Source organism: Tamandua tetradactyla, chromosome 7, assembly GCF_023851605.1.
Source record: "Tamandua tetradactyla isolate mTamTet1 chromosome 7, mTamTet1.pri, whole genome shotgun sequence".
NCBI lineage: Eukaryota > Metazoa > Chordata > Mammalia > Pilosa > Myrmecophagidae > Tamandua > Tamandua tetradactyla.
Genome location: NC_135333.1, coordinates 107,662,847 through 107,688,192, shown reverse-complemented (window position 1 = coordinate 107,688,192; position 25,346 = coordinate 107,662,847). Strand labels below are relative to the sequence as shown.

Genomic DNA, 25,346 nt, shown 5'->3' with positions numbered 1-25,346 from the left:
ACTGTGCCCTCTGGGAGGGAGCTGAGGAGGAGGTGGCCTGCTATGGAATGGGCCCAGCCTCATGGAACCACAGGGAAGAAAGGAGAAAGGGACAGAGGCTTAAGGAGCAATCCCACCACAGCGCATGGACGCTGGGACCAAGATGGCAGACTGTTGCTCCGATATGCATTTGGGGCCCTGCCTCTGGCAGTGACGGGCCCTCCATGGTGGTCTGATTGGGACCATTATAGTCCAGATGCAACTAGCTCCTTCCCCCACCCTCTGCTTAACTCCAGTTCCTGGTCCTCTGCCCTGGAGCACATCTTGGCCCATTGGGTGGTGTTGATGCGAAAGAGAGGCATCTAAAAGGTGGTTGGTGAAGGCACAGAGGCTTCTAAGGAGGGCTGATCCCTTGCTGAGGCCTAATAAGCTTCCGGGAAATCAGGAGTTACCAACAATGATGTAATTCATCCCATGATGAATTATCAATGATGTAACTCTGTTTTTATAAAGGGTCCTCTCTTCCTGCCTCTTCAGAACATTCCCAAAGAACTAGGGGCACCTTCCCTCCAGGCAGGGCTCATTGGAGGAAGCTCCAGGCACTGCCTCCCTCGTCCTGTGCTCTATGTGGCCCTGGAGCCTGGCAAGGCCAGGCATGTTGTCTGGCCCCAGGAGGGACCTCACAGCCCTGGGGATGACTCCTACGTAGGTATTGAGATAGGGGGTCCTGGGACATCTGGAGGAAGTAGACCCCTAAGAGCAGAGAGAGCTAGGCCTGGCCTGGCCCCGGAACTTGCTTAGCAGGTACACCTGCCAGCACTCAGACTCGATGCACCTCTGCCTCCCTGCCACCCCCACACTGCCAGACATCCTCTCACTCCCATGGTCATAGGGTTGAGCACATGTAAACTGCTCCCAGAACAGGTTGGCCGATGTCAGAGCCCTTAGCAGGAAGGCAGTACAACTGGATGACCCTTCAGGCTTCTAATTGAATCTGAGTCAACGTTTCTCAGCCTTAATTTCTCCATCTGGATGATGAGTGTGATGATTTCTGCTTCGCTCTTAGTAACAAACAAGTAGAACTGCAGCTCCTGCCTTCACAGTAGGGGGACAGCCACTGGCAGTCCTGTGTCCTTTGTGTGATGGAAAGCATCATCACCTCAGAGGAAGCAGGCAAAGGTCGACTCTTGGGAGAGACAGCTGGAGCCAGATGGTAGGGGTAACCAAACCAGTTCACTCACCTCTGGACAGAGATGGAGATGGACGATCATGAAACACAGAAGCACGCAGAGCTGAGCAATTATGACACGAGGCCCAAATCTTGATAAGCCAGGAGTCCCGGGGCTTTATTCTCTTCTAAACCCACAGTCTGATGGTGGATCAAAGACCACACCAGCAGCCACTGCCCTGCACCATCCTTTCAGAATCAAAAGCAAGACCAGCTCAGTGATGCAGCAGAAGCCAGGGCAATGCGTGACTAGTATCCTCCATCAGTCTTTCTCCCTTTCTTCTCTGTGATCACACCTACATCCTGATACAGCATCTTGGCAGCATGTGAATCTCCCGCCGTGGCCTACATCCCAGCCTCCCCACTGCCTCCATCTTGGGGTGGGCCAGCTTTTGAACCTATTGCAAGTGGCCTTGCCAGGAGAGCACTGGCCAAGGTGGGCAGAGCCTTGGGTGTCTGTACAGGAGAAATTAGACTCTGGAAGCAGGAGGAGCTGAACCGTGGGCCTTGCCCATTCCTGCCCTTTCCTCATCCCTGCCCTTTCCTTATGCCCCACACAATCCAGATGTGCTCTATTCTGAATTCCCAACAGTTTCTTCTCTTGTAGGAAGAGACCTAGGCCTATAAATTCTTTCCTCCTCGCCTCCTTCCACCCCTTCCTGCCTTCCTCCCTGCCTTCCGCTCTTTGAATACTTACTGTGGGCCTAGTAGGGGATCTTTGAACACGACAGGCAGTCCTGGCCCTCATGGGGCAAAACTTCCAGCCTGATAGATGGCACAGAACAAGTCAAGTCAAAGAGGGAAGATGCGGCAAGGGGGAGTTTGGAGAGCAGAGAAGCCTGGGGCTACAGTGTCTCACTGCTCACTCCCAAGTATTGAGGCCCACAGCTGCTCCCATGTCAGGATGCAGGTTCCGAGTGCCAGACCCCACCTCCCCAGTGCCCTCTGCACTCGCCTGCACAGTTCTGCCTCTGAGAGTTGGGGGTGCTCTTAGCTCACCCCTGGTACAAATCACCTGGGTCTCAGAGGTGTGATGGCTTGTGGAGAGAGTCTAGCCAAATCTCCAACCTGGCAGTTGCTTGTAATCCCTTCCTCCCTTCCTTGGATCTGTAGACCAGAAAATAAAAACATTTCCATACTCCTGCCCTGTACACAAACCATGGGCTTCTCACACATCTGCCAGAGCCATGGGTAGATTTTATTTTTTTTAAGGACCCTTCTCTGAGATTCTGGACTCTTTGAGACCCAAACTTGTAGTCTTTCTGTAGCCCAGCTGGATTGCACACCTGACAGTAAAAAAGCTTGAGGCCCTGGCAATGATGGCTGTCTATCCCTGCCAGTGATAATGAAACCAGAGCATTCTGAAAAGCCAAGTCTGACTCAGCTGAGCTTCGACGGCATCCTCTATCGCAGGCTTGGGGCCTTCCTGGAGCAGGTGGTCTTGATGGGGTTAGAAGGGGATTCTGGTTGTGGAAGTAGGTGGGACACTGAGGAAGGAGCCTGGTTCTGGGAACCCCCCAGAAGAAGGAAGAAGACTGAGGTCAGAGCTCAGCCCCTCCTCTTGTGCTGGGAGGCGTGGGAGTCTGGTGGTTGTATGAGTGTAGATTCTGACTAGGGACCCGGAGGTTTAGAGCCTTGCCCTGCCCGCCTGCCAGGCTCTTGGCCCTCGTTGAGTGCTCAGGTCTCGGTTTCACACACTGGGGTGTGAGTCAGGGTGGGTAGAGCTGTTCTGGGTTGCCAAATGGAGGGCAGTGCAGACCTTCCTGGCACTTAGGGGTACTCAGGCAGCAGAGGGGTGGAGAGAGGGTAGTTTTTTTGCTGGGGCCATGGCTACTGGGCATTTTAAGCTTACTCAGCTACCCAGAAAAGTGCCCTGTAAGCCAGAGCTGGATGCAGCTCAGGTGGTGTCCAGGTGGACAAGCAGTGAGCTGGGGCCTTTCAGCAGCTGTGTGGCCTCAAACAAATCCCTTCTTTTCCCTAGGCCTCAGTTTTCCCATTTATATGCCAAGGGATTTAGACCAGAAGCATTTTGAGATAATTTCTTGTCTATGTCTGTGTTCAGTGTTTATGACTTGGGAAGCTCAGGGTGTCAGAAGAGGAGAGGGAGCACAGTACCCTCTTAGTCATGAGGCTCTGAGCACCTCCTGGTGGTGGCCTCCAGCCAGGACTGCCCACAAAGGGATGGTCATCTGCAAGCACAGTTTTATTAGGAAGGTTCTCAGAGTTCCTAGCCCTAATGTCTCCCAATGCAGCCTGCCTTAGTGCTTGACAGTCTTGCCTTCTTGAGTTATAGTCTTTAGAAAGGCTCCTGTTATGTAGATACGCAACCTGGGAAGTGTCTAATCGTCTCATGGTAAAGATTTTTGTTGCCACGTCTAATGGTCACCATAAGGGAAAAAGTGGAAAAGAAGACTCCTGAGGCAGTGACGTATAAGAGAGTTTTAATGGCATTGAGGTAGGAGTGGGGTGGTGAGGCAAACTTCAGAGTATTACTTAGGGTGAGAGAGCATAGCAGAGGTCCTGGGGAGCACCCCATGGTGGGAGTCAGAGGGAGACGTAGGTGGCCAGCTTCACCCGCTGAGCTTTGCTGCAGAGAGGCACCCATTCTAGAGGGAGAGTCTGTATGTCCAGGCTTGACTCTCTAGTGGTCCAGGGAGGGGGTCAGCCTTCTCTGTCCCTCTTCCTTGGGTTCTGCTACAGGCAGCTGTTGGTAATCTCATCAAATAGAGCACAAGGCTCAGAAGGCTGGAGCCATGGATTTGTTCCCCACAGAAGCTCTTAGTTTCCCAAGGAACAAAGCCTGGTTCCCCCAGCTGCAAGTTACACACCCAGAAAATAGGTGGTCACTTTTGGCAACCACACCAGATGAATTAGAGTGTGACTCACCGAAGGACTATCCCTGAGATCTGAAAATACTCCAAGTGTACATTTTTAAAATATAAATTTATTTTTGGAATTATAGAAGTATCATATTATGGATCATTTGGATTAGAGAATTTGGTACCTTCTTGTGCTCCATGTCTCCATTTAAATGTCATTTTCTCAGGCAGGCCTTCCCTAACCATCCTGTCTACATTAGGTCATTTGTGGCACATTCTTTTTATATATATCTCTTAAAGCAAACATTTTATCTGATTGTGTTATGTGCTAGGCACTGTTCTAAGAGCTTTGCATTCAATCCTCACACCCACCCTATAGGGTACTCTAGGTCACGCCACTTAACTGATGGAGAAACTGAGCACAGAGAAGTTAGTTAACTTGCCTAACGTTGCACACCTTGTGTGTGACAGAGCTGAGAGTCAAACCCAGGCAATCTGGCTTTAGAATCAATGGTCTCAGTACTGTGTTCTGCTGTCCCAAACCTAGCCCTAAGTGCACTTTGTTCCTTGTCTCCCTCCCCCCTTCAGACTCTTGGCACTTCACCCTGGTATCCACGTTGCCTAGAGTTTTTGGCACACAAGAAACACTCAATCACTATTGTTGAATGAGTGCATGAATGACTGAGAAAGGGGGAACTGCCCTAATCCCACTACCTTAGCTAAATAATTATAATTTTCAAATTGTAGATCTCCAGACCATGCATGGGTCAGTCAGGAACCGCCCTGCCAGCCCTGTCATTGTCTTTGTGAGGACAGTAGAGCCTGGCTGTGCCAACACACCTGGGGCGAGAGGCTGGCCAGGTGCCTGATACTCCCGGTGGCTCCAGCATGTCTCTCTGTTGTTCTCCCTCTTGCTCACTCTGTCTCTGTCTCTTTGAGCCTCCTTATCTCTTTCTGCTTATCAGCTTCTCTTTGCTTCTGTTCTGCCTTTCATCCCTCTGCAAAAGCAGTGGGGTTTGAGGACATGAAATAATAATTTTATCTTATGAGTACTATTGGGCAGTGTATAACAAACATTGGCACAACTGGCAAAAAGTGGATTCCCTGCTATAGACAGGTGGTTACTTTGGAATCTGAAAAGAAGCAAGATAAAATAGAGTTATCTGTTACATTATAGATTTAGAAACTGCTGGAATCCCAGATTCGCTTTGACCCCTAGGGTGGCTGCCCCATGCAATGGTGGTGCCAAGAGGTGGCTTGGGAGTTTAGGGACCCCCCCCATTTCCATTAGTCCTAAATAAACATACAATATAGCTAAAAACAGTGTGTTTGCTATGAAAATGCAACTTCAAGACGAGTCTCTACAGCCCATTTCTATCCACTGTGCATAAGTCCTGCTACCTGGAACCTGGAACCTCTGCAACTCATCTGCTCCCCTTATCCTGCCAATCATCTTCACTCGTTGTTTTATAATAAGAGGGACTGGAAGTTGAACTAGTTCTCTCATTCATTCATGCATTAATTAGTTGCTGGTCCCAAGCACTAGAGGGGACCTGGGTGGCTGGGTCCTCGTCTGAAAGAATTGAAGAGTTGAGCTGAAGAAACAAAGTGAATGGATGCAAAGTTAAAACGCAGTACAGGGTTAATTGGCTTCACGTTGGCAGCAACAGATCTCTCATGAGGTGGCTGTGATGTGTCCAGCACACAGGATGAATGTCACAAAGTAAATTTCCAGGCAGGAGCCATCCTGTGGGCTGGAGGGATGAGGTAAGGCTTCGGGGAAGGGTGGATTTAGCCTGGGACTTTGTGATGCGCGGGAGATGGACAGCTGGAGAGCTGGGGGGAAGGCATTCCAGGCAGAGGATGGGCATGGGGTTTGGCCAGCAGAACCAGAAGCACCACTTGGGGACTCTCTGTGATGAATGGACCCAGTTGGCATGTCTGACTAATACCCCCATGGCAGGTGGTGAGTGTGACGCTGAACGTCGGGGCTGCCCACAAACGGAAAAACATGCCTGGAAACATAAATGTGGTACTCAGCATATAAACCAATGTGGGGGAAAACACACACAATGCAGCCATTTCCAAAACACATTCAGTAAGAGATAACTACAGACTGATGCAGTTCACGGGTGATAGGTGCTTGCGACTTTCCCTGGCCTGTGTCCTGGGGGCCAGGGCAGCACTCCCAGACCACAGCAGGACAGAGACTGGGATCCAGCATCTCCAGGTGCCAGGGACCCCTTGGAAGGTGACTTTGGGCCTCACCTGTACTGGGTCAGCTGCTGGTTCCTTCCAGTCTCTGGTCCTCTGCTGTAGCAACTTGTCCTTGTCTTAGCAGGAAGACGAAGGTAGTAGAATAGGTAGACCTACCCCCTTTGGTAGACTCCTGGGTCAGTCTCTCCCATAACACTTTGGTCCTAACAGACTTCTGACCACCTGTATGTTCTGCTAGTCCAGAGTTGAGTAGGGTCTTCTTCAAACCAGATAATGCTGGAGCTTATCTGTCCTCTATCTCCCTAGAGATCTTTCAGCTGGAAGGACCATTTTCCAGTCCAACCTGAACCTTGCCAGTTCCCAAACAGCATGGCACTTGGTATATAGTGAGCACTCAATAAATTTTCACTAGTGGAATTCCCATTCCCCACTTTGCTGACAGCTCAATGCCTCCTGGATCTTTGCCCAAACATCTTCTACTCACTTTCCCATCTTCCAAACATCCACAGAGAGCACAGCTGCACCATCTCCTCTGCTGATATGGAGGAGGCTGTCTGCTGGCATTCTCATCTCGTGCTCTGCTGTTTGGGTACCACCTACCATGCCACCTCTTTCCACCCTCTCCAGGACCCACCCTATTGGGATTCCTACCTTGCTGGCTGGCTCCCATTATAGTACCTTGGGTGGAAAGCCTGTGTGAGTTCTTAGCTGGGGGAGAGCTTAGAAGGAGGAGCAGAAGAGTTCTCTGTCTAGACAGGCTGGCCAGGAAGAGAAAGTTGCCTGTTATGCATTTTAATGTGTTCATATGTGTATGTTTATCTACATCTCAGTTTATCTATGGGGTATCTTCGCATGAATGCCTTGATATATGTTCATTTATTGATTTAATGGGTTGATTCTACTGTCCTATCTATTTTTGCCCATTTCAGCATGTCCTGGGGTGTATAGTCCTGGCCACTGGGAATCAGATCTGTGAGGGGGGAATGAGCAGCACTGAGAGGGTGTGAGCTGCCCATCACCAGAGGCATTCAAATGAAGGCAGAGCAACAACTTGGCAGTATTGCTTAAGGGCCTCGACATCATATGAGAGTGGATCCAGATGACCACTGGCTCTCCTTTAATTCCCACTAAGCTGTGATTCTAGATTGCTTTGTATAGTATCAGACATAAATAACTGGTCGTTAGTGCGTTTTTGAAGGTATGAAGTTTTGGGGTGATATGGCATTAGTGCTGTGGACTCTGGTCGGATGGACCTGGGTTTTAAGTCCTACCATATAACTTCTTGGCATATATGTTTTTGTGATATGCCTTTTTTTTTTTTTTAACCTTTCTGTGTCTCAGCTTTCTTCTCTGTAAAATAAGGATAATAATAGGCCCTTATCTAGTTTTGTAGTGAGACTCAATGACATAATACAGATGAAGTTCCTCATGTGTGATGTAGTAAGTGCTCAATCGATGTTGGTGGTTGTTAAAGTCGTGGTTGTTCTTGCTGGGGGACCCATTTGAAAATACTAGGGTCCTCAGATGAACCCCCAGGCTCTATGGGGGCTGCATCATCTGCCTTCCCCAGCAACGAGCCTTGCTCCTGACCTACAATGCCCCTGATGGAGAGAGGAGCTCATGCCCTCACAGCTCTGTCCCACAGACAGTTCAGTTGTCCATTGGGGAACCCTGGTCAGACCCCACTCCCACTCTGCCAGCTTTGTCCTCAGTCAGGGTCCACCCAGCTGGGCATTTGGAAGGGACAGACCACCTGATGACAAATTCTGAGGCCTTCATTGCCTCCCTGCAGGGCCAGTGACAGCCTCTTTTGGCCCCTAACTTAACCAGAGTCAGAGATATTGGATGTAGAGCCCATCCACGGAAGACGTAGATTCTGGCTGGTAGTGGCTCAGCAGCCCGTGTTGGGTTGTGCAAATGAAATGTATGCAAATTAAGCAGCCATTTCCATGGTGCTGCCTGTCACCAGGCTTCATTCTAGAAGAGAAGGGCCGGGTTCTCTCCTCAGTTGTTAGTCTAGTCTGAGTCCATTGCAAAGATGGCTCACCTCAAGGCTTGTCCTTCTCTCCACCTGTAAAAGCCCAACAAGGAGTTGAGAATGCTCCTTAACTCACCAGCAACGGCTCTGACCTGAGACATGGACAGAAAACTTCAAAATCAAACTTGGAAATCTTGGAAGGGATTGTCAAATCCAATCCCATCATTTCACAGATGAAAAATCGGAAGACTACCGAGGAAGAAACATCTACTTTAACATACACTCGACCAGTAAGAGACATGCTCCCTCTCTGCTCCACGCCCAGAAATAAATCACATATAGCGAGGTTCAATTTTTCTTCAATTTTGTGAGGGCTGAGAATCTCCATGCAGTAAGTGCTTTTTCTGTAATAGGCATTTTACTTTGCAGATTTTGCTTCTATTGTAAGGGGGGGGAATTGATAGCTGGTTTGCCAAAATATAAGCCCCAACCATAGGGGGTTGTACCTTTGCACTTGGACTTGGAAACAAAGAGCCTTGGTCCATGGGGAAGCCTCAGGGTCCTTGGGGGAAGGGGTGTGAATAGAGGATGGAGGAGGGAGAGGGGCCCTGGAAGAGGAAATCTGCTTTTGAGAGGCTGCTTGCTTTTCTCTTGCTTCAGAAACCTCAAACCTGTGAAAATCTGAAACATGTAAAGCCTGAGATGCTGACTCAGTAAGAGTTAGAGGCCTATTTGCATAATATTTCTAAGATGATTTAGATGGCTCAGCTTGACAGTAATAAGAGCAATCTTTGTGTCTGACCCATACCCCTTATATCTCTCCTTCCTGATAACCCCAACCGTTGCTTGGCCACTTACTGTTTGTCAAATTTGTAATTGTTATCTTACTATGTGCTGAATGTCGATTCTAAGCACCAGGAATTTGAAGATGATGCCAACTTGTAGCCTATTGGAAGGTCCATCCTGTGCTTGAATGTGGGTGTTTGAAGGGGGTTGCCCAAGATAAGCCCGTGGGTACCCCTAGTTTAGAGAAGGAACCCCCCACCCCCCATACTAGGCCCTTCTTGCTGTGCCTGCTTGGATGACCTATTTTCTAGCTATAAACAGCTAGAATTACCTGTTCTAAACATCTGGAATTACCTGCCTGCTTAGTCACCTCCCCCCTGGCTTCAAACAGCTGCAGGGCCCCGCCTCCTATCCATCTGGGATCCCTCCCTCCACTTTTCCTTCCTTGAAGGATCTGGAGGCACCAGATTCACAAGCCCTGTCTTTAAAAGGATCATCCCGGTAAATGAGGCTCATTTGAGAGCCGAGGCATTCACCTTACCTCTAGTGAATAACCAACAGCTAATTCCCTTTGGGCCTACAAGTGAGCATCATGAGGGCCTGTGTCCCCCTGGTAGTGGTTGTACTCTGCGGCCTGGCCTGGGCTGGTAAGTTGCTATCTGATGGGGATGGGATGGAGGTAACTGGGGCACTTGTATAAGAAGCAGAGAGCAGGAAAAGTTGGTGGAGGGTGAATGGCAGTGGGGCAAGCAGTGGGAAAGTTCCAGTTCTGTCCTTAAGCCTTGGAAAACCATAGGCCTGTCCTTGTCTGAGGGTGCAGGACTTGTCTCTAGAATGAACTGGACAGTGTGAAGGAAGTTCCCGGGATGATGGACTAGTTTCATGGAAGCCCTTTCTGTACACCTTGAAGGACCAACCAAATATCCTTTAGTCCAATCTGACTTTTGATCTAACCAAGGATTTGTTTACCTGGGCTACTGCGTGGTGGAAAGCTGGGTTTGCATAGCCTGGTTGTCCTTGGTCACTCCCTTCACTGTCTGGTGATAGATGAAGTTGTCTGGGGGTGGTGATCTTTCTCTGGGTAACGCTTAGGCAGGCTTAGAAAGAAAATGGAAGGTCCCCTGATAGGAGGTGGGCCATGTCCTATCTGGAGTTATCCAAGGGGCCAGATGAATTGGTCTTTGTTCCAGTGCTAAGAAAACAAATGAACAGAGAAGGGACCTGGCCCACAGTAGCTAGTGGTGCAGGGGATGGGACCAGCAGAGGAAGATTCACTTTCCTGTTTAGTAACTGTGCAAAATGCTGATGCTGTTGTCTTAATTGATGGTTAGCGGGGTGTGTAAGAATGAGTGCCAAGGGAGAGAGCTGAGTTTGCTGCTCAATCCACTGACCCAGGGTGTTCCTCCATAGACTGTTTGTGAGGTTTATATACAATATAAATATATAAATATATGAGAAGCACTGATATGGAGTAACATATCAATGAATTGGAACTTTGATTACGATTGTGATTATAAATATTTCTGGAAGAAATTTACTCTAGGGTCCATTTCCAGTCAGATTGTGGATAAGGAGACCTCTCATGGGATTTCTCAGTGGAAAACCCTTGGAAGGGAAAGCTGTTCCCAGGCCTTTTAACACCAGATGGGATGGATAGTGTGCCTCTACCCTGGCTCCCATGCAGAAAGACAGAGGAATCAGCTGTCCTGTCCCTGGGTGGCAGAGAGGGAGGGAGAGTGTGGGATACTCTGGTCTCAGACCTGTTGGTGTACAGGAAAGTGGCCAGTGGGGTTGGGATACCCCAGCCCGGACAAAGGAATGTGACTTGAGACATTTGGCCCCTGAAGGGACATTCTCCAGGGCAGAGGCAGCAGCAACTTCAAAAGTGCAGCTGGAGCATTTGCTGTTGGGGGTGAGAATAGCTGTCTGATCTCCTTGTGGGATTGAGGGGGAAGTGAGGATCGAGTGGGTGATGCTACTTCTTTCCAAAGGTGACAAAGAAAAGGCTCTGCTCCTGCCTACATGATTCCAACATCTCAGAGCTTAGATGCAAGTATATGAATCATATTAGAGGGTCATCAGGTCCATCAGGACCTCAGGTCCTCATTAAAGAGCTGAATGCTGAGGGCCTTGGTTGTTTAAGTGGACTAAAGAAGGAGGCTGGTCCTGGAGATGAATGTTCTTGGTTGACTAGGTCTCCTTGGAAACAACATCCAGGGCTCCCTGAGAGGCACAGACGTAGGATGCCTAAACCATGAGAGGGGCTGAGGACTGAAGTACAAGGACACTATGTCCACCCAGGCTTGGGACCAAGCTCTCTTGGTGGGCTGTATAGATAAAGAGTGGATGTGCTGGCGTATTGGAGTTGTAGCAGGTACAGATAAATTTAGCCCTTCCTGAGGGGCTTTAAACTCTTTACAGATACTGGAGGGAGAATGTGAGACCAAGAGAGGAAAGGCCAAAATGAAGAAAGGCAGAGAGAGTCAGGAAGGAATGAGGGGCTTGAACAGTGATTCTGGCACTAGCTTGGTCAGCCAGGCACAAATAGAGTGCTTGTGTGATAGGGAGGTGTTGGTAGGGACACTGGAGTGAGTAGTGAGGTTGACTAGTCTTCTGAATGTCCCCAGAACAGCACAGCAAGGCACCAGTGAGGAAAAGCCCTTCCCACCCTTACCCCCACCTCAGATCCCAAAGTCGTCTTGAAGTAGACTAAATTTGCCTGAGAAATGAGATGAAGTCCTTGCTGTTACTAGTAAAAAAAAGTGCTTGAACGGAGATTAAAAAAAAATCCCTTTTGGCCCAGTGGGGGGTATCCTCAATCCTACAGAGCAAACTATTCACTTGCAGCCCTTCTTAACTGGTGCCAGTTGCTGGAATGGAGTGAATTCTTCCCTTAAACTCGTTGATCTGGTCCATCAGAAGCACTGACCTGATTTATCTGAATTCTCTCCCTTTGGATTCTGGATGTACTGCCAGGCTGACTGAGCAGGCAGCTGACAGAGTCTTCCTCCTGCACTGAAAATTTCTCCTTAAGATCCTTGCTTTTGGATTCTAGGGGAGCATCATTTTAAGATTCACGATTTCCTGTGGGCTTAAAGGGACAAGTGGCCTTGGCCCTACTCTTTTATAGGGCTCATCCACTAGACCAGAGGCCTGCCTTTCTTGCCATACACAATTGTGAAGCTGCCTCAGGATCTGCGTTAACTTTGACCTGAGATTGAGATGTCTCTGGTGTAAAGAACATAGACCCACAATGATGATGACAGCTGGGAAGCTGCCCATGAGATAAAGGTGGTGACACCTCAGCCCATGGCATGGCCCAGCTGAAACCCAGGGAGGGAGTCAGCCAAATTAAGTATGTCATCAGGGCCACTCACAGGGAATAACTGCTCCACCCAGTCTGAACACTTGCTGCCTTGAAGATTGGCATGGAGTTTTGACCTCATTCATTTATCTAACAATCATCTATATGGTGCTACTATGTGTCATGCACTATTTTAAATGATTTCCAAATATTAACTCACTTAATTTTCATAAGTATATGAGATAGGTTCTGTTATTATTCTGCCTTGACAGATAAGGAAATCGAGGCACAGAAGGTCAAGCAACTTGCCCAACATCATATAGCTAGAAAGCAGCAGAACCAGAATTCCAACTCCAAGCAGTTCAGAACCACAGTCCAGGTTCTTTATATCTCTGTTTTGCCAAAATTAGCGGGCACAGTATAAACCCCAATATGAACCAGTAACTAAACTCATATCCATGATACCCACCTCCAACCCAATCCAAGCTTAGATCGACATCATTATTACCTGTGTCAAATCACAACCAGAAACAGATTCCAAATCTATTCTAAGGCAAAATTGGGGCTATTTCTCCTCTTCTATTCCTTACCCTCCTCTACCCTGAACATCATTTTTAACCTAACCCTATTCCTTGCTCAAACATCAAGACAAAATTACGACTACATCAATAAATAGAACTCAAACCGGTAGCCTAAGTAGCTCTTAATCTAACTCACTCTAATTGTGGTCCAGATTCGTTTTCAGTTTCCCCATTGATGCAAATTCTGATCCTAATGGTGAGTCTGACTCTGATCTTGACATTCTCTGTAACCCACAGCCTGACCCCCAAACCCAACATTAGCTGCATCTAAACCTCAGGAACCTCAATGGAAGCAAAGAGTCTGTTATCACTCTTGCAGCCCAGGGTGGAAGGAAATGGCCCCAAGCAAGCCCTGGTTTGTGCCCTTGCTTCCCTCTGCTCTTTGTGGGGGCTGACCTGGCCTCAGGAGTGCAGGCTGGAGCTTATTGTCTTAGAAGTGGTAGTGGGTTCCTGCAGTTCCTTTCAAAATTTCTTGTCTATGTCCCTTGTGACCAAAAGCTTGCTCTGCAAACTACTTGGCTGGAGTAAGGGATGTGGTCTGTGGTTACATAACCTAATCCTATTCCAAAGCCCAATTCTCATCCACACCCACTTCATTTCCCACCCTCAGCAAACACTAATCCAAACGCATTCTAAAGATTAGAAGGAACAGAAAGATGTGGCACAGGGGAAAATAGGGTGCAGAGAAGACAGGTTGAAGGGGAGAGAAGAACATAGAAACAGAAAACAAAAAAGAGATAAATTGGGATGAAGAAAAGGGGGTGGGTCAGATGGGAGGAGGCCAGAGAGTAATGAGGACAGCGGTGACTTCATCTGCAGAAGTCTTCATCTATGGACAGGTGAATAGTGGCTTGTGGGTCACGTCCAGTCTATGGACCTCCTTTCTTTGACTTGCCTAGAGTTTTAAAAAAAAATTGGGAAATTTCACATAAAAATTAAAGTTTCTTGAAAAACTGGAGGTTCTGGCAACACTGAGCCTGTATCGCAATATGACAACAATGGGCTGGGTCTGAGTAGTGGCTGCCAGTTTTCGACAGGATGTTTGCTCTCAAGTTTGCCACAGTCTCCGCCTCTTCTCACTGCCTCCCACCCTGCTTCTTTACACATGTTTGTCACCTGCTTAGCCCCAACAGACATCTGAGTTTGGGATCCTGGTCTGGACTGTGAGCCCTGAAACATGGGGCTAGAAGTGTGTTCCCGGTGGGGAAGAGGCTTATGTCATGCCTGGAAGGCTGTGGATTTACTCCTCCTCTGCTGATAGAATGGCTCTTCCCTGCCAGGGGGGACCCCTGCCCTTCTCTGTGGATGCTCCTCCAGGGGTGCCTTTATGAGGCAAATAGGGTCCTTTACTGCTTGTAGGAACAATGGAGTCGTGTGATTTAACCGAGAAATTTAACGGAGACACTGTGTGTTGATGTGACTGCTGGTGTCCCTGACACAGGGACTGCTGTGAAGACAATGAGCACCTGTGTAATGCTGAGCCTCTCCCTGTGGAACAGAGGAGCTGGGAGCACTGCAGGCCAGGCCACATCCAGCCTGCTGAGGGGCTGCTGGCTTGAGCGTCCAGCTGCCCAGAGCAGGGCCAGAAATGATGGGAGGGATTCTAAGAGCACAGAACAAGGACACTGAAGGACAGAGGCAGGGAGGGGTCAGGAATTTGGTCACTACTTGCTCTAGGTTTTCCAGGATGTGCCCAGTTAAAACCCCAACTTAAAACAGAGTAGAAGTTGCTTACCTGGAATATCTGTCTGAACCATCAGTATTAACAATGTCTTGAAATTTTAAGTAACAAATTCCACAAAAGCAAAATGGTAAAAATGATATTTTAGCACATAGGAGGTAACCAGTTGTTATTCAACACTTTAAACTACAAAAAAATATAAAACGGCAGAGAACTCCCACAGCTTGCATGAGGCTTCACAGTACCTGTCAGCTGTCATGACTCACACCACTCTTCTTTATAGTAAGGGACTGAGTGGCTGCCACATTGCTGACCAGTCATCCCCAGCCCAGAGATTAAAATGGAACATGTACTGCCCTCAGAATCCAATGGTTCTTCAACCACTTCAAAGGCATTGTTTTAAAATGAATCATCTAAAAAGCATCATTTTAAAATAACTTTCATTTGGTTATTTAAATAATCTTCTGCGTTGTGACACCAGTTTTGCTAAGTTTACTTTCAAACCATCTGCCACAGCTCCCAGTTTGGGAAACGTGGTCACTGAAGCCATGGTAGGCAATGACAGGCAAAACCACCACATATGGTTGTGCAGGTTGTGCACTGCACAAGGGCAAGTGGTACCACAATCCAGCCTGTGCCCTTCTGGCCAAGCCATGTGCACTGGCACAGAGCTGTGTCTGCTGAGGGAAAAAAGCACCTTTTCCTAATTTGCCCAAAGATGCAGTCTGCTGACTCAGCCAGGTGCTCACAGAGCTACTTCCATCCAGAAGAAACCTTTTTCTAATGTATACAAAAGCATCAATAGGATGCCAGAGGCCCTGAAAACCAGGCCCAGGCAGGGAGACCCAGGTCCCGAGCTCAGTGTCCAGAATCAGAGCCTACCCTTTTTCTGCTGCCCCTGTGTCCCCACTTTTCCTTACGTCCCAGCAAAAACAGGAAGTCCTGTTCACCTTGGACCATCAGGCTGGCATTTCACGATACAGAGAATACCCAGCTTAGAAGCCATTTCATCTATAAGTCTCTGGTTTGCAAATCAGAACCCCTTTCCCGTAAGGAAAAAAAAAATTGTAAGTGGCTCTAGATCAGCTCACAGAAGTCTATGTGGCATAAAATATGACTTAATTAAGAAGCCTGTGCCTTCTCCGTACAGAGAACACAGCCTGGAATAAAATAAATGATCGGAAGATGTTTGATGACCAAATGAATAAACTGAACCATGGTGATGACACAATACTATCCTATAAACACACTAGTAGACTCTGAACCACTTTGTAAACAGTGGCGTTTCCTGGGGGGAAATTATTCCACTGTGTGATGAGAGAAGAACTCAGAGTCCCCAAGAATATTCCTTCCTCACTTCTTTGCCACTCCCACTCCACCCTTTCTTTGCCCAGATCCAAGGATGTAATCCCTCAGGGAATGGGGTAGCAATAGGGATGGGCTCTAAACCTGCCTGCCCTCAAGCACAGGACTCTGTGGCCAGCTGCCATCTTGGGAAACAATTCTTATTCCTTGAGGCTCTGGGATTCCTTCTTCGCTCTATCTGGGAGTGATTAGGTATGGAAGGTTCCTAAGTGAGGGCCTTGTCATTTTGTGGAGTCAAGACTCTGTCAATTTTAGTTCAAGAACAACAGTCTTATCAAGAGTAGAGTTTTCAATCCAGAAGGGACCACTTCTCCCCTTCCCCACCCACATTGCACTTGAGCAAACTGAGCACCAGAGTGGCAAAATGCTAAGATTTTGGGAAATTCTTATCTTTTTAAATAGATTTTCAATGATCTGTCTTCTTCTGTCTTCACTTCCAGCTTTCACCGCCTTTGCTTGATACTTGCACCGTAGCCCCTGTTTTTGATTGACTCCCTGAGGTTGGAGGAGCTGAGAACCAAAGAAAAATGGGAGGGAAAACTTTGGGGCTGGTTGGTGACTTTAGTTTTCTGACTTCCAGCAGAAGGGGAGCCCCAAGAGCCGGAGCTGGAGGAAGAGGCTGAGGAGGTCCGGGCTAACAGTGAGTCTGCCTCCCCAAAGGGGGCCTTTGGGATGAAGGACGAGGGACATGACAGGGTGACAAGGGGAGGGTGGTCATACCAGCTGCAACAGGCCCAGGCCTGAGCCTGACAGACCGCGGAGCCAGGGCCTGCTGGTGGCTGAGAGCAGCTCCGGCTTGCTGGAGTCTTGGCGCTTGGGAGGGAAGAAGCCTGAGGGTCACTCCCAGCCTAGGGGTGGAGGGTGGGGGAGCCAGGGAGAGAGTCTGAGGTCTCCAAGGCTTGCTGGGAGAAGGAAGAGGAAGAGATTTTATTTTTAGAGTGAGAAGAATATAAAAACAACAGGCCAGAAAGTGAAGTTAGCATCAGAACGGACTTCCTGACTGAAGGGGGTAAACGAATGAAGCTCGTGTGTTTCCTTCTCCAAAGATCTTTAATGGGAAGAGTAACAGAGCAAAGCTGAGGGAGGGACAGCCCAATGGAGCCTGTGGAATGTTCAGAGTGACCTCTAGAGGTCTGCCTGGGACACATCTACCCCTATTCTCTCAGACTTGTACTCAGCACCCAGCTCCTGCCAGGGCCGCTGCCACGAAGCCTTCGACAAGCACCACCCCTGCCACTGCGATACCCGCTGCCAAGAGTTTGGGAACTGCTGCAAGGATTTCGAGAGCCTGTGTGACCACGGTCAGTTTCCTGCTCCCTTTAGCACAGCCCCAGAGACACAGGGACTCTCTAGAGCAATAGTTTTCAAAGCGTAGTCCTTGGCCTAGCAACATTAGCATAACTTGAGAAGTTATTAGGAATGAAAACTCTAGGGCTTCACCCCAGACCTACAGAATCAGAAACTCTGGCGGTTGGGGCTCACTGATTTGTATTTTAACAAGCCCCCTCCCCCCGTACCCCGGTGGTTCTGATGCATGCCAAAGTTTGAGAACCCTCTTAGAGGAAAGGGGCAATGCCATGCGCTGTTTTTAAGGGTTCTTTAGACCTGAAGACCCTGTCCTCTGGCCAGCAGGGTGTCCTCCTCTCGCTACCAGCTTCTTAAGGTGCCCTGGAGTGGGTGCATGCAGAAAGCTGCCTGCCCCCTGGCCTTCCCTCCAGCTCTGAGACCACTCTTCCCTGATTCTTCCCAGAAGGCTTCTCCCGCAGCAGTGATGCCATAACCAAAGAGAAGCTTCTCAGCATTTCTGAGAAGATTTACAGGGCAGACACCAACAAAGCCCGGAAGGAAGACATTGTTCTCAACAGCCAAAACCGCATTCCCCCCTCGGAGACGGGAGCCCAAGTCGATCGCTGCCCAGAGCCGTGAGTTCCCCTCATCACTCCTCCTGCTTCCTCCAAAGTCACTGCCCCATCGTTGCTTCTTTTTTCTCTTTTGAGTTAGGCAGAATCAAAGGGAGAGAGAGAAAAAGAGGTCCCCAGAGACAAATAAAGCCTCTTGCAGAGGCAGGAGGGTTTCTGTAGTTGGTCGGGGCTGCCAATAGAGCTGGCCTTCCAAAAGATAAAGTAGAAGGAAAGTGTGACCTGAAGCCCCAACTGTGCTCCTGAACCCAAGGCCCATGGGTCTGTTCCCTGGCCTGTCTGGAAGTTCTAGGAGGGTTTCTGCTCCATGTTCAGGCCTGTTGGTGGCTCTCCTTCCATCTGCCTCAGGCTTTTCACCTACGTCAATGAGAAGCTGTTTTCCAAGCCAACCTATGCAGCCTTCATCAACCTCCTCAACAACTACCAGCGGGCGACAGGCCATGGGGAGCACTTCAGTGTCCAGCAGCTGGCTGAGCAGGACGTCTTCCTCAGGGAGATCATGAAGACAGCAGTCATGAAGGAACTCTACGGCTTCCTTCATCAGCAGAGTGAGTAAGCGATCCCAGGCCCTTGGGTCTGTTTGTAGGAGAGCCTGGCGCCAGTGGGGTGTCCACGGGGGGGAGGGGGTAAGAGGTGGAGGTTGTGTACATCTGGGAGGAATTGGAGAGGGTCCAGAAGAGATTACAGATCCAACCAGGAGCTGAAGAATCCTCTGCCTGGCTTGGAAATCTCTCTGTCTTTTGTTTGGCTCAGTCTCAGGATTGTCCAGGGAGCCTCTGCCCACGCCCTCTGCTTTAGACTCTCTGTAGGACCCTGAGGCACTCCCACCCCAACCCACCCCATTCTACCCCAGGCAGGTCGAGTCCCTGACCCTACTCCTTCCTCCTGAACTAAGTCCAGGAAGATGGTTGGCCAATTCCACACTTTTGGTAGGAAAACAGCAACAGAAGATTAACAAAGGTTCAGAGAGGAAAGTTCTACCGGTGAGACTTCTGGTTGTAGTAGCTCCAGATAGAGACACATTCGAATCAGGCCATAAAAGGTTTTGGCTGCAGAACTTCTTGACATCAGGTTGTGTTTGTTAGTGTCCTCCTAATTCCTTTCCGAACTCCAGGCAGCTGGGCTTTGTCTCAGAGGCAGCTCTATCGGGTCTTCCCTCACTGGCCTTGGGGCCGCCTCTGCTCAGAACTGCTGCCTTCCATCCTCAGGCCTTTTAGAGTTGGTAGGTAACAGGCTCTGTTTGTAAATAGCCAGTGACACACGAACAGTTCCTACGGAGAAGAGACGATCCTGCACCGCCCTCTGGTGTTCTCTTTGGAATGAAAGTGAGAGAATCAGAGGTCTAGACTAACCCTTCATTTTTCCAGGGAGAAAAGACTGAAGGTCCAGATAGGCTAAATGATTTGTTTTGAGGTCAAAAAGGAAGTTGAAACAGAGTTGGGCCCGGAACCCAGGGCTCTGATCCCATGGTCAGGCAGTTCCATTACTGCCCTCTTCTCTTACCTCTCTCCCTGTACAGATACCACTTACATCCCACCACATTTATGAAGGCTGCCCCTCTACTCTGGCTTTCAACATCTCTTCAAAGGACAAGATTTTGTGGTGTGGTGACAATAGCAGTGGCCTTGGGCCACAGAGCAACTTGGTTTGAATTTCAGCTCTGCCACTTGCTAGTCGTGTCATCCCAGCAAAAGGGATTTTTACCTGTCTTAGCTTTGAAAAATGTTTTTTTTTTAAAGGATTAATGTATGTAAAGCCCCCAGTAGAAGGACTGGTAAAGTTAGTAAGTAGAAGCTATTTAGTAAGTAAATTCGTTCTTCATTGTTTTATTTATGTTTAGTCTTGTTTTCTAACCATATTTTATGTTCTCAAAAGGAGGAAATATGTCTGGTGTCTCTTTTGTATACTCCATACATAATTCTGGGCAGTCAATCGATATTTCATGCACCCTAATTTAAATCTCCAGCCCTCATGTTTCCCTGGAGTCCCAGCTACCTCTTCACCATCTCTACTTGGGTGTATAACCAGCATCTACGTAGAATTTAGTCTGAAGAGAACTCATGCTTTCCACTGCTTCCTCCAGACTTGCTCTTTCCTCAGTCTTTCCCATCTCATAAATGGCAACACAATTCATCCAGTGGCTCAGGCAAAAACCCAGGAGTTGTATTTGATTCTTCTCTGTATCTCACTACCTCTCACCCCCATCTCCTCCATGAGTAATTTCTATCACTCCCACCTTCAAAACATATCCCTGATCTGCCCACTTTCAGCCCTCTACCACAGACGAAGCCACCACCACTTCTTACCTGAACACAGCATTAGGCTCAAAACTGGTTTCTCTGTTTCCACTCCTATTTCTCCCGTGATATTTCTACATACACACCAGAATGATCTTGTAAAAACTAAGCTCATGTCGTATAGTTCCTCTGCTTAAAATTCTTTAATGGCCTTCCATCTATTTGAAAACTATACAGTTGTCCAAGTATTTGGACTCTGGAGCCAGGCTATGTGGGCTTGAGTGCTCTCTCTGCCTTTTATTAACTGCATGATTTTGGGTGAGTTGTATAATTTTTGTCAGTCTCAGTTTCCTCATCTCTAAATTGGGGATAATTAATACCAACCTATGTGAAGATTTAACATGGGGATTCAATAAGTTATTACATCAAAAGTACTTAAAGTAATGCCTGGCACATAAAAAGTGCTCAATAAATCTAAGAAATCTTTGTTATTGTTACTACTAAACTGATATCTAACCTTCTTGCCAAGACCTAAATGATCTGGCTCCTGCCTGGCTTTAAGTGTTCCCCTCCTACCATTCTCCCCTTTTGCCCACCATGTTCCAGCCATACTGACTTTCTTTCCATTCTTTGAACACCAAGTTCAGTCTTGCCACAGAGCCTCTGTACTTGCCATTCCCTCTATACGGAAGAATCTTCCCCCAGATCTTTGACTGGCCGACTCTTTATCATTCAGGTCTCTGATTAATGCTACCTTTCTGATCTTTCTTTCTAGAAGAGCAACCCCCTCCCCCACCACTAGTCATTTTTGACAATTCTGCTTTATTTTCTCCATGTCACTTTTATGAAATCTTATTATTTATTGTTTATTATCTGTCTCCTTATTCTAGTTTGCTAGCTGCTGGAATGCAATATACCAGAAACAGAATGGCTTTTTTAAAAAGGGGAATTTAATAAGTTGCTAGTTTACAGTTCTAAGGCCGAGAAAATGTCCAAATACAACAAGTCTATAGAAATGTCCAATCGAAGGCATCCAGGGAAAGATACCTTGGTTCAAGAAGACTGATGAAGTTTAGGGTTTCTCTCTCAAGTGAGAAGGCACATGGCGAACACAGAGTTTCTCTATCATCTGGAAAGGCACATGGTGAACATTGTCAGGGTTCCTCTCTCAGCTGGGAGGGCACATGGCAAGCATGGAGTCATCTGCTAGCTTCTTTTCCTGGCTTCCTGTTTCATGAAGCTCCCCAGGAGGTGTTTTCCTTCATCTCCAAAGGTCACTGGCTGGTGGACTCTGCTTCTCGTGGCTATGTTGTTCTGCTCTGCTCTCTCTGAATCGCTCATTCTCCAAAATGTTTCCTCTGTATAGGACTTCAGAAACTAATCAAGACCCACCCGAATGGGTGGAGACACATCTCCATCTAATTCATTTTAGCAATCACTTTTGATCACTCAAGATCACATCAAAGTGTGACTCTTAAGTCACATCTCCAGGGAGATGATCTAATTACAGTTTCATACATACAGTACTGAATAGGGATTAGAAGAAATAGTTGCCTTTACAAAATGGGATTAGGATTAAAACATGGCTTTTCTAGGGTACATACATTCTTTCAAACCAGCATACTCCTCTACTGGCATGGAGAGGGACATTATTCTTGTTTTTTTTCCCTCTGGATCCCCCGTTTTTAGATCTGGTCATGGTACAAAACAAGTGCCCTATAGACAATTGTTGAAGGAACAAACGTCAGTTATTTGAACCCATGTGTCACTCGACACGCTGGAGCAGATAGCCCTTCCTTGCTTCCCAGGACCTGTACCTGCCTTCCCTTCTCCTAAATCCTCTGTGTTCCTCTCCCCAGACCGCTATAGCTCAGAACAAGAGTTCGTCAATGACTTGAAGAACATGTGGTTTGGGCTGTATTCAAGAGGTGGAGAAGAGGGGGACTCCAGTGGCTTTGAACACGTCTTTTCAGGTGGGATCATTCTGCTTGGGAAGAAAGAACTAGAGATGGAAGAATGAAGAGAAACTGCTTAGCCTAGGAGCAGAGCAACCTTAGCCACCTGATGAATCAGCAGTCAAGCCAGCTGGCAGGGAGGAAAACTTCCAGGCCAAGAGGGAGGAGCCTAGAGAGCCATTTTGAGGAACAGGCTCTCCTGGAGTACATAAGGGCGAGAAAACACCAAGCACTGGGATTCCCAAGGAGTCTGTGTAGGATGGGAGAATCATTAGTAAGCAAGGTTGTCTGTCCCTGAACAGTCCTCTGCTTCCAGTGCTTGGTAAGCTGCTTCCCAAGAGGGCCATGGTCTTCCTTCCCACTGCCCCTACCCCATAAAGCTCCCACCAAAGTTCAGCTTACTCTTGGAGAAATGGCTGCAAGGAACACACCAGAGTCACCAGGGGCAGCTGGGGGAGGAATTCTCCCAAGGATCTGAGCCAGAAAAGAGGCCTTCCTGAGGTGAGATAGAATAGGAAAGATTCTGGGAAGTAGAGGCAAGACCCTTACTTATGCCACACAAGTGAACATTTTGGGAGTCAGAGACTGGAGCAGGGAAACAGTCTTGGTTTGGTGTGGAGATGGGGGGAGGTTATTGGAGGGTGAAGAAGGCATAGGAAACCCCCATCACTCACCTTAGTTTCTTTGACTGTTATAGGTGAAATAAAAAAGGGCAAGGTCACTGGCTTCCACAACTGGATCCGCTTCTACCTGCAGGAGAAGGAGGGCCTGGTTGACTATTACAGCCACATCTATGACGGGCCTGTGAGTACTGAGCATTGACCCTTGGGCTGGAAAAGCCTTGTTAGGGCCCAGACTCCCTTCTTTAATTTGTATTCCAAGCAGTCAGGCTTGTCTCTCATTTTGAATCTCAGCAGTGGCTAATGGGGATTTCCCTGTCTGCTGTAGAGCAGGTTAAGCCAGGCAGGACCATCCCCTAAAAACAATGAAGGCTCAAGAATGGCAGAAGGCAGAGGGCAGCATATCTTGGTTGGAGGATAAGGGGCAGGGGAGGACTCTTAGAGAGGAGAACCAAAGGAAAAAATTACTCCTTGTCTGAATTTTCTTAGAATGTGGAGTTGGCTGGAAATTTCAGCCTGGCTAGTCCAAGTTAAACTCCATACATTTTATTAAAAAAGAAGCCTTTGCTTCCCTGTGCCAGGATAATTTTGGGACTATAGATTATCATTCCTTTCTAAATTTAAGGCTACCTGGGGGACCAATTGCATGGATGCTGGCTCTGGCCTCCCTGGTAGATGGGCACTGGCAGCTCCAGACAAGGGTCCAAAGGGAGCCCAAATACTTTAGTGGGAAAGACTGTCTCCTCTATTTAAGGAATCTAGTCTTAACTTGGGAAGCCCATGGAGGCCTTGGACCCACAACAAATACTAGTTGACTGCTGCCCTTTGGTACCCCACTGTCTGACTCTACTCTGTGGATTAACCAGACTGCCCTTTGCCACCTTCCTCTCTGCAGTGGGACTCTTACCCTGATGTGCTAGCGATGCAGTTCAATTGGGATGGATACTACAAGGAAGTGGGCTCAGCTTTCATAGGCAGCAGCCCGGAGTTTGAGTTTGCCCTTTACTCCCTGTGCTTCATCGCCAGGCCAGGCAAAGTGTAAGTACGGCATCAGCCAGGCCTAGGGAACAAGCTGCGGCTACAGGCTGTCCTCAGCTCATGGAGACTCAGAGACCTAGATTCTGCAACTAAGGGCTGAGTAGGCTGGGACAAATCACCTTTCTGGGCCTCAGTTTTCTTACTCATAAAATGAAGTTGCTTGATTAGATTAGTGGCTGCCAAACATCATCATAGCAGTTGAGCAACTTTCTCCTTTTCTCCCCAGGACCGTAATACATAAAACAGAGAGAAAGGGAGTTAGTTGTCTTAGGGCTGTGAGCTCCATCTTATTTGGCTCATGAGGCTGCTTGGGGTATCCTAGAGCCTCAGAGAGTAGTTTGAAACCACTGGGCCTCATGTTCTCTAGAATCTCTGAGTCTTGCTACTTCTGTAGCTTTAGAGAGTCATTTAATTTCTGGGTGTTTAGCTCTAGAATCTGGGATTTTAGGTTTCTTCAAATACTGCTCTGGGAAAGATGAAGTGCAGTATTCTTTAAGAAAATAGAAAAAAATCCACCGAGTTTGAAAGGGCTTCCTTCTTATGGGGAGCTGGAGACAGTGACCGAAGGAAGCAGTGGCAGCTCTTACAGCTCTAGGGTGGTCTTAGAGACCCTTTAAAACAGGATGGACTCCTGCTTGGGTTGGACTTGCTGCCTCCAGCCTGGGGATAGAGGCCAGGTGAGGCAGAGGGTGTCTATAATTTGATGATCTTTCCCTACAGGTGCCAGTTAAGCCTGGGTGGGTATCCCCTGGCCATCCAGACCTATACCTGGGACAAGACCACCTATGGAAATGGCAAGAAGTACATAGCCACAGCCTACGTGGTGTCTTCCACCCAATAAAGCTTGAAGCCGGAAATGGGGAATGGGGACAGTAACTGGGGTATGATCTGCCCGGGGCTGGACAGGGAAGGGGGAAGACTGGGTCACTGAGAGGAATCCTCAAATCCAGAACAGCACATATGAGAAACTGAGAGTAGGTAAAAATTAGAAAAATGCAGAGAAACAAGAAGTCTTTGCCCTGCAGCATTTTGGCAATGTAGACTAAGAAACAGAGTCTAGATGTTCGCGGTGGAACCGTGAACAAGTCTTTTTACCTCTCCAGGTCTCATGTTTCCCTTAATGTAAAGAGAAGGGAGCTACCTTTTGTGGTGAGAAGGCAAACATGATGGTCATATTACTGTGAATGTATTTTGAATTGTTCTTAGGAAGAATGGCCAAGAGAATTTCAAGATTGCTATAATGGCTGCTATTATACACAGTTCTGCAAAATGAATTTACCCCTCTGTTGGGGGCCTCAAAGAAGTCAGACCATGGAAAGCAATGAGCATTTGGTCTTTTCTGGGGTTGGATCTTCTCAAAACAGGGTCTGGGAGAACTCAGGTCTGGCTGGAAAACAGCAACCAGCTGGTGTAATTCCAGGCCCCAGCAGTTTTCTGTTTTGTTTTGTTTTGTTTTTGCTGTCAGCTCAGTATCTGCATCAAGTAGCTATCCCCTTAGGGATATCAGTGGAGTTACAGACTTGTATTTTGATCCCCAGTAGTTTTTGAAATGCTCCCCTCATAGGAGGAAGATTTAGCATCAGAACAAGAAAGGAACCTGTAGCGTGGTATCATTAACGTAATTATTTTAAGGCTTATC

The 25,346-nt window shown here is 47.9% G+C and overlaps 1 protein-coding gene across 3 annotated transcripts; it reads left to right on the top strand.

Moving 5' to 3' along the window:
* Nucleotides 1-9,439: 9,439 nt before the first annotated feature.
* ENDOU (endonuclease, poly(U) specific) lies at nucleotides 9,440-24,764 on the top strand. Of its 3 annotated transcripts, none has more exons than XM_077170677.1 (9): nucleotides 9,440-9,654; nucleotides 16,522-16,578; nucleotides 17,105-17,239; nucleotides 17,689-17,860; nucleotides 18,206-18,405; nucleotides 21,954-22,067; nucleotides 22,747-22,853; nucleotides 23,565-23,707; nucleotides 24,428-24,764. In XM_077170677.1, the coding sequence occupies exons 1-9, from the start codon at nucleotides 9,600-9,602 to the stop codon at nucleotides 24,546-24,548; spliced, it is 1,104 nt and encodes a 367-aa protein (XP_077026792.1). In that variant the 5' UTR covers nucleotides 9,440-9,599; the 3' UTR covers nucleotides 24,549-24,764. The 3 variants fall into 3 exon arrangements, with proteins under 3 accessions (XP_077026792.1, XP_077026791.1, XP_077026790.1); XM_077170676.1 differs by having other exon boundaries at nucleotides 16,519-16,578; nucleotides 17,692-17,860; XM_077170675.1 differs by having other exon boundaries at nucleotides 16,519-16,578.
* The last annotated feature ends 582 nt before the right edge of the window (nucleotides 24,765-25,346 follow it).

Bases quoted from the DNA above. Each gene is read 5' to 3' on its own strand.
- ENDOU (XM_077170675.1), top strand. From the start codon at position 9,600: ATGAGGGCCTGTGTCCCCCTGGTAGTGGTTGTACTCTGCGGCCTGGCC. The intron at 17,861-18,205 runs GTGAGTTCCCCT...CATCTGCCTCAG, and splicing joins GTCGATCGCTGCCCAGAGCC to GCTTTTCACCTACGTCAATG. The intron at 18,406-21,953 runs GTGAGTAAGCGA...TCCTCTCCCCAG, and splicing joins CGGCTTCCTTCATCAGCAGA to ACCGCTATAGCTCAGAACAA.